The following is an 8,966-nucleotide window of genomic DNA, read 5'->3' on the forward strand; positions in this document are numbered from 1 at the left end:
GGTCCAAAACATCATCATGAATATTATGAGTAAAAATAATGTACATTATGTGTTATAATAATGTATATTATGTGTTAAAATAATATATAATATGTGTTAGAATAATGTACATTATATGTTAAAATAATGTACATTACGTGTTTAGAATAATGAAATATATATTGTAATGTACATTATGTTTTAAAATAATGTACATTATGTTTTAAAATAATATATATTATACTTAAGAATAATGTACATTATGAATTATAAAAATGTATATTACAGCTGGGCGCGGCGAAAAAATAAAATTAAGCAAAACGACGTCGTTTTTGGAATTGCATCATCTAAAAAAAATGACATATGTTTGTTAGGAACCTTGTATTAGGATTTTGATGATACCAATGTAATGTAGAAAGTAGACCCCTAACTCTTACGTTTCTCTTGTATCGCTACTTTCGTTCTAAACGAAAGTTGCCATAACTCATATGTAATTCGTGTTAAGCTAGAACAAACACACGAAAAGAGTTATGAATAGAAGATAGGCTGATCAAGACGAAAGAAGACTCCACAGCAACGAAAGAAGGAGTTGTCATTAAGAAGACAGTTCTTTTCAAGACTATCCCAACAAATATTCTTCTTCTCATCAACAAGAAGAATGTTCTACCTGTCTGATTTGACAACATCCTAGGACAATAAGGACCTCAACTCATGGGACACGCTCTCCAAAGAGCATTTAATGAAGTTGTACTTTCTCTGGAGCTAAAAGACAAAAGCCATCAAATCCTCCATACCTTCAACGGCTACATAGTACAAACCCATCAATGGAGCATTAAATGCATGAGGCTCCATGGTCCTTGTCCAACAGATAAAAGGTTCGAAAAATTCATCTCCCTCCAACGGATGAATTTTCATCACCTATATAAACCAACATTCATCAACTAAGAAGGTGCTGGTTCATTATCACTCTACTCACTCTCTTGCAAAAAGTCCTTGAAAAGTTAACAATCTCAAAGCTTTTTGCGAACCAGTTAATTAAGGTGTTAAGGAATTTGAAGTAGATCATCCATCACTGCCCTACATCTTGAAAGAAGTCTTGCACTCTTGAAGCAATCATCCCACACCATCAAGACTTCACAGTTGGAGGAATCAACAAATACTTTCTTACCAACCTCAACTTAGAAGAAGAAGTTGATAGAGGCGGAGTAAACTCTCAGAGTTGAAAAACCTTCAAAGGCTGTCCGGCTTAGTGATCAAGGAAGTCTTTGTGTAATTGTACTAAAGAGTGATAGTGCAATCCTTCCAGCAGTTGTGGAAGTAGGCAACATTTGGCCGAACCACTATAAAATCTCGTCTCACTCTTCTCTTTACTTACTGCTTTATTTTACTGCTTGCATATCATCTTTTTCATCACTCCTCTTAACTTTTTATCAAACTCGTGCAACCCTCACTTTATAATCTTTCTGTTGTGCTTATTTTACTCAAAAGTGTTGTCAGGGTTTTTCTTTTAAAAACTAAAGAAAAACGTGAGTCTATTCACCCCCCCCCCCCCCCCCCCCTCTAGACTCACCACACAATCTATCGGGACCAACAATGTTCACGCTGAAGCCGTCAGTACCACACAATAGACGAGAATTATATTCTCTACAGGGACGGAGCTAAAGGTGGGTAGCTGCCCCCCTCCCCCACCCCACTGTATATATAACTTTTGTATGTATATATGTATATATAGTACAAGTTTTAGTATTAGTATAAAAAACTATTAAATATTAATAAGAAATGAGTTTGATTAGTTGGTAGAGCTCATGTTTAATTTGGCTATAATAAAGGTCAAGTGTTTGAATCCTTTGGTATCAACATTGTTTTATAGTTTTTTTTACTCCTTCCCTATGGCTTCGTGTTTCATATTTTGTTATGAATATTTTTATAAAGTTTCGATGTGATTAAGTAATTTATTTATTTATTTTTAAATTATCTCTGTTGTTTTAATGTTTTGCCTTTATTGAAAAAAATTTCTGAATTCGCCCCTACTTCTTCGCCACCCCCCCCCCCCCCCCGCCCCCCCCCCTCCAACAGAATTTGTGGCTCCGTCCCCGATTCTCTATAACCATTATTATCCCGATAGGATAAATACTTGTATAAATAGTACTCACTCTGTCTCATTTAATTTTTAAAACAAATTCTTGTTAATAGTACTTTACTTTTAGGGGTCGTTTGGTTCACGAAATGTCAGATTACCTTAGGGAATGTTAGATTCCTGTGTTTGGTTAAAATTGGGATATGTAATATAATCATGTTTGGTTTAGGGTTATCTTTTATTCACACTATAATATCCTTAACATATTTTCATATATTTTAATAAATTTAAAAATTAAAATAAATAAATAAGATAACGGTATCATATATAATTAAATGATTTTAAAATATTAACTAAAATCTTGAACTTGAGAAACAAAATTATTTTATATGCTAACATAACATAATAAAAATCCTATGTGGAGGGAATGTGACATTCCCTAAGATAATATGTTATATAACTTGAACCAAACGCCCCCTTAATGTAATTAATCCTAAACATACAAATTATGTATATTAATATTAAACATAATATTATGAAAAATTAAATTTTAAATAACTCCAATCAAACCTCATTAAGTGAATCATGCATATAAAATGAGATGTATGAAGTAGCTAAATAAATACATGCAAGTATACCATACTTTGTTTTTTTTTTTTTTTTTTTTTTTTTTTTTTTTTTTTTTTGGTGGAAGCAAGTATACCATACTTTATTTTAGCATTAGTCTTGTTAATTTTGCTACTTTAATTATAGACATTTTGCTATTGGCAACGACTTAGAGAGTTAAGTTCAGTACCCTGCCATCAAAATGTGACATTAACTACTACACAAATATAAGAAAAAATAAAATTTCACTTTCACTACTAATTATAGTTGTTGACATAATTGTAAGCATTTAATACTGATAATTTATATAAAAATGTTGTTCATTCGGGACTGACAAGTGTTGAGAGGAAATTGTCTACTAACTATAGGTCTTGGCATACCATTCTTGGTTACTCTATTATTTGACTTCCACCAAATATCATATACTTAAATCCCATTTACATTCTAAAACTTAATACCCCGAATCAACTAAACTTGTCACGAATAATCTAGTTGATTAGTAGTCCACATACTCATACTCCGTAGTAATTAGTAAAGCTTGTAACTTACACATACTTTAGAGGTTCATAAACTGCATAAAAATATATATTAAATTTGAAAACCACACTAGTATTAATAATAACATGAAAATAAAAATACAATAATCTCTAATGAGGGCTTCTTTCTGGAGGCCCAATAAATAGTTGTGTCTCCACTTCCATTATTTTCTGCTGGGGATCAATATCTTGTTGTACTGTTGAGAGAGTCAAGGATTTTACTTCAAGCTGTTCATCAAATCATCAATAATTATTCATCAGCTAGCTAATATCACATGGTAGATAGGGCAACAAAATGTTTATTACTTCAATATTTCCCATGATCCAAATGTTTCATGTTTTCAAAAATTAATTTAATTTAAAGACAAGTTATTTTAATTCATCATTATTTAATATAAGAGTATGTTATTGGATTTACCTAATGTAGTTTCATATGATTTATCTGTGACGGCATCTGGCAATTTATGTCTAGGTAATAAATATGAAAAGTTGTATTAACATTTACGGTCCGTTTAAAAAACTGGAAAATGTTTTTTGAATGCTACTGACTCTATTACAATGTAGTATCTGTTCATATACTTTCTCAACCTACTAAAACACAAAGAACCAATAACACCTCCACTAAGACTTGAACTCACAATCTTCCAAATGAAAGTCCAACCCGAATACCATTAGACCACATAGTGTTGGTTAATATTTTAATGTTTAATTGAATTGAAAGTCAGAAAATTATATTTTTTTGTTTAGTTGAAAGTTAGAAATTACATTTTTTCTATTTGGTTCATATTACTAAAAATGAACATATTATTTGTTATAAAATAATAATAATAATAATAATAATAATAATAATAACAACAACAACAACAACAACAATAATAATACTAATTGGTGGTGGTGATGTACGTAGTAGTAGTAGTAGTGGTTGTGTTGTGGTGATGGTGGTGGTAGTGATGGTGATGTAATGGTGGTGGTGGTGGTAATAATAATTTGGAAATTAGCTTGAAAAAGATGAGAGAAAAGATAAGTATAAAAAAAAAAAATAGAGAATCCAAAAAATATACTACTACAAATCTAACATTTTCACCAAATTGAGCATTTTTTTTGTTGACCAAAATAAACATTTTGACTTTATTTTTTTGAATAACCAAACAAAAAAAAAAAAAAATTGAAAGTGATTTTACGAGTTTTTAAATGGACCCTTTAATCACATGATGGTACGGTACAAAAATGTAGTAATTGTCTATTCAGTATGTGAAAAAATGGGAAAATTTTTCAAAACTAAAAAAGAAAGTGGAAGGTGTGATTAGATGTACGACAAAAATAATTGAAAAACGGTTCTAAATTTTCTTTGTAAAGAAAGTTGGAAAATTTTGTAAAAGTTATTCTCTAAAAGTCGAAAATGCAGAGGGTAAAGTTTATCTACGTTTTCCAGCAGTCCTTTTTTTTTTTTCGGAAATTAAAATGAAAAAAATGGGATAAACAAAAAGGTAAGAAGAACAAAAGAGAAGGCAAATATGATTCTCACCCTTTTCCTCAATTCAGCATTATGCCTTCTTAGGGTTTCTTCCTGATCATGTCATGGTCACACAAAAGAAATCAATTATCACTATCATGCATCTCAATAATAATAATAATAATAATAATAATAATAATAATAAATATACCTCTTCCTTTAGCTTAGTAATTCTTTCCTTGTATATAAAATTCTGGGGATAAACAACAATGGCATCAGTCAACAATTTGTCATCAGCATCACTGTCATGTGGTTATTATTATCTGGTAACTTGGTATACATGTTTCATGGAACTTTGTGAATGTTTATAGTAATATATATAGATGTTAGCTCAAATACGGTCATGTCTTAACGTACGACCGGTACTGCCTCACCATTAGGTATGTAAAAACAGACAATACTAAAATGCACCACACACCCAAAACAAATGCATCATACCTCTCCACACCTAATTGTGCGTTTTCGAACATTGTGTGGTACGTTTTGTGGTGATTCTTACCTAACGGTGCATTTTTGATACATTGGTGCAATTTTTTTGTTGTGCGTTTCGTACCACTCTTGGTGCATGTTTACCTATCCAATGGTGCGGCCACACTGACCACACGTTAAGGCTTGGCCGCACGGAAACTTAGCCCTATATATATATATATATATATATATATATATATATATATATATATATATATATATATATATATATATATATATATATATTTTTATATACATGTATGTATATATATATATATATATACATGTATATATATATATATATACATGTATGTATGTATATATATATATACATTTACCTATCCAATGGTGCGGCCACACTGACCACACGTTAAGGCTTGGCCGCACGGAAACTTAGCCCTATATATATATATATATATATATATATATATATATATATTTATTTATTTATATATACATGTATGTATGTATATATATATATATACATGTATGTATGTATATATATATATACATGTATGTATGTATATAATATACCTTTCTTGCTCTAATGTTGCTCAAGCTTTGCTCCAACTGCTCTTCTATCTGTTGCAGCTCATCAGTAGAGCAAGATTCTAAACCTTCCCCCAGAAGCTTTCTGTGAACATGAATGACCAAATTAAAGCTAATCTTTGCTTCTTAAACACCACATTCTTGAGCTTAACTGATCTGCAAGGTCTCAAACCATAAGGAAACTAAACCTTTTGGTGTTTTCAAGAAGATCTACATTTCTGCTCATTGTAGCAATCTCTTCTTTGAAATGCTGCATGTATAAACACAAGTATTTCTTAGTCAACTTTACTAAACAATATATATTGCCTCTCTCACTAAAACCAGGGACGGAGCCAGAAATTGGATTGAGGGGGCGAAAAAGTAGGACGGATTCAGGAATTTTTTCCAGTTAAAGCGAAACATTAAAACGAAAGAGATAATTTAAAAAAAATAAATAAATTACTTAAGAATTTTTTTTTAACTATTACTTAAGAAATATAGTTGTAAATATTGTTGGATATGTGCGAAAAATAAAACACACTGACTGTGTTGAAGCCATAGGAGAATGACTCAAAAATATGTAAAACTATGTTAATACAAAGATTTGAACTCAAGACCTTTCCCATTAACAAACATATGCCTTACTAACTAATCTAACTCTTTACATATTAACATTTACTAGTTTTTTTATACTAATACTAAAACCTATACTATATATACATATATACATACAAAAATTATATATGGGGTGGGGGTGGAGGTGGGGGTGAGGTGTGGGGGACAGCAGACCCCCTGCCCCCCTTTGGCTCCATCCCGGACTAAAACCCTAACTTTCTACAACCACCAACGTATAAACTACTGAAGCTTTTCAGTATTGCATATATACTATGCATAATTATATCAGTGCTACAATCATGTACGATATACATGTTTATAACAGGTATACAATCGGTACAAGTCAATAATTATTATTATTCCAGATAGCTTCAACTCGTACCAAAAGTCTAGCTGTTTTAGTTTTATTATTTCGAATTTAATTGCTTAGATAAACATGTTACAATTTTATCCGTGGAATATGAATGCATGCATGCAGTAACTTTAAAGAAAGAAAATCAAAATTAAAGAAGTCAAGCAATGATAGAAGGAATCCATTTGGTTCATTCAGTCACACACTATCAATAGAAAGCATTAGATAGCTTAGATAGAGAACTAGGTAATTAAGGATAATGAAAGCCGACCTGTATATTTTGTTCAACTGTTCTTTTGTGGACTCCCATGTTCTTGGAATTCGTTTCGTAGCGTTCTATCGTCTTGCTAGGGCTGCTGTAAACATTTGGTTTCGAAACAAACATTAGAAACATTGGACACATACCTATTTTACTACAATTATCAACTTAGACTTTTAGTTGAGATAGAGCACATGTTTCAGTTTGGCAACAGAGTCAATTTCATGTCAAAGGTCCTGATGATGATATATAGACCCTATTCGGTAACATAATTAGTTTATCAATCAATTTTGGCTTATTTAACCACTATATATTAGCTGTTTGAATTGGTTAAACAATCAATATAAGTGTTTGATTAATTAGTTTTTTGTAACACCTTATTGCTCCAAAATGTTAAAATTCAAAAAAACAGCGCAGCTTTTAGGTAAAGTCATTTTGCATATAATCAGCTATTTGCTAACAGCTAATTTACCAAACGTCATTCTACAATCAGCTAATGCTATTACCTAGTCAAACCTACTAACCCAATTACCTAACATCTATCAGCTAAAAGCTATTTACCAAACACCTCATAGTAGTATCTTGTATCGAAAACATTTCATTATATTGGGAGATTTTGAGATAAGATGCTAGATCAGCATACCTTATTGGGTGATGAATATATATCCTGGATAGATAGCTAGCTAGTATTATCATGTTATTCTACTGCATACACTCAAGGGTCTTAGGTTGTATAAATGTGGTGAAAATGCAGATCAATGCAAGAATGTAAAACACAATGGATCAAAGTTGTTAAAGCCCAATCTGCACCTAAAAGTTAGAAACCAAATGAATCTGATGAAAATGACCAAAAAAAAAAAGGACACTCATAATTTACATGACTCCAGCTTGTATATATATGCTTCATTATATTGTCAAAGTAAATATGCACTTTAAAGGTTTTGAGAACTGTAAACATATAAAAATTATATAATCTTATGTTTCTACCATTCAAATTGCATGATATATAAGTCTCTTTTCCATAATGTTGTTTCATTTCAATCTAATTTCGTAAACTTAACATGATATAAGAAGTCAATATAAATTCTAATAATAGCCAAGTCATGCTTTTGTATGTGTAAAACAACTTTACTCATACATGGAAATGTTACTCATAATTAGGATGACAATTTTTCCTTGATCCCTACCGGACTATTGTGTAATCTCAAAAAAAAAAAAAAAAAAAAAAAAAAAAAAAAAAAAAGTTCCTAGTGAAACTCAAAGGTTAAAGGTTCTAGCTTCAAAACTCTTACCACTTGAATAAGGTCTTGAAGTTTCCTTTGTTTTTAAATACGTGTATAGACTCCACCAAACTATGAAAACATGAAGAAGTCGCACCAAAATGTCCATTATTCAATATATTTAATTAAGTGGTGTTTGGTTGGAGACTTTTGCACCCATAGGTTTTGATATCCATTACCATGTTTGTTTCCTTTTTTTTTTTTTTTTTTTTTTTTTTTTATCTTACTATTGGAATCAAATTCTTTAGTATTTACAAAATCCCATTACCCTTTTACTCATCTAGGGTGTGTTTGGTTCGCACATGGGAATCGAAATCAGAATGGAATTAAGTAATTGGTAATGGTATGAGTTTTGGTGAAAGTATTTTGCATGTTTGGTAGTAGGGGTGAAATTGGAATGATTACAAGTATTGATCTTTGGTTATGTATGACCCTATAATGGGAATAAAAGCATTAAAAATACAAAAATAAAAAATCAAGGCAATTAATTCTAATATAATGACATCCAAAGCACCAATATGAACCAAAAAAAAATCAAAACAAAAATCTAAAAGTACTAATCCAAACTTAAAAATCATATTACCAATAAGATAGAATGATACCTTTTTTAATTAGGGAATGTGATTTTTAATTGAAGGAATAATGAAATCTCATAGTTGTGTTTTAAAAAGTCATCAACCCACCTATGATTTTGATTCACATTCTTAGTGTGTAAACCCATGAATCAAGCACACCCCTACTTTTGAACAATGG

General features: G+C 30.7%; 1 protein-coding gene across 4 annotated transcripts in view; it reads right to left on the reverse strand.

Moving 5' to 3' along the window:
• Positions 1-3,126: 3,126 nt before the first annotated feature.
• The window catches only part of LOC109168036 (agamous-like MADS-box protein AGL19), a 12,188-nt gene continuing 6,348 nt past the window's right edge, over positions 3,127-8,966 (reverse strand). For 3 of the 4 annotated variants that reach the window (XM_019317089.1, XM_019317088.1, XM_019317087.1), the window contains 6 exons: positions 6,946-7,030; positions 5,917-5,978; positions 5,714-5,813; positions 4,863-4,904; positions 4,724-4,765; positions 3,127-3,426 (listed from right to left, as the gene is read on the reverse strand). In XM_019317089.1, the coding sequence (XP_019172634.1) occupies positions 3,310-3,426; positions 4,724-4,765; positions 4,863-4,904; positions 5,714-5,813; positions 5,917-5,978; positions 6,946-7,030 (448 nt within the window). In that variant the 3' untranslated portion in view covers positions 3,127-3,309. The remainder of the gene's footprint in view (positions 3,427-4,723; positions 4,766-4,862; positions 4,905-5,713; positions 5,814-5,916; positions 5,979-6,945; positions 7,031-8,966) is intronic. The other variant, XM_019317090.1, reaches the window with a different exon arrangement.

Source organism: Ipomoea nil, unplaced genomic scaffold, assembly GCF_001879475.1.
Source record: "Ipomoea nil cultivar Tokyo-kokei standard unplaced genomic scaffold, Asagao_1.1 scaffold3172, whole genome shotgun sequence".
Lineage (NCBI taxonomy): Eukaryota > Viridiplantae > Streptophyta > Magnoliopsida > Solanales > Convolvulaceae > Ipomoea > Ipomoea nil.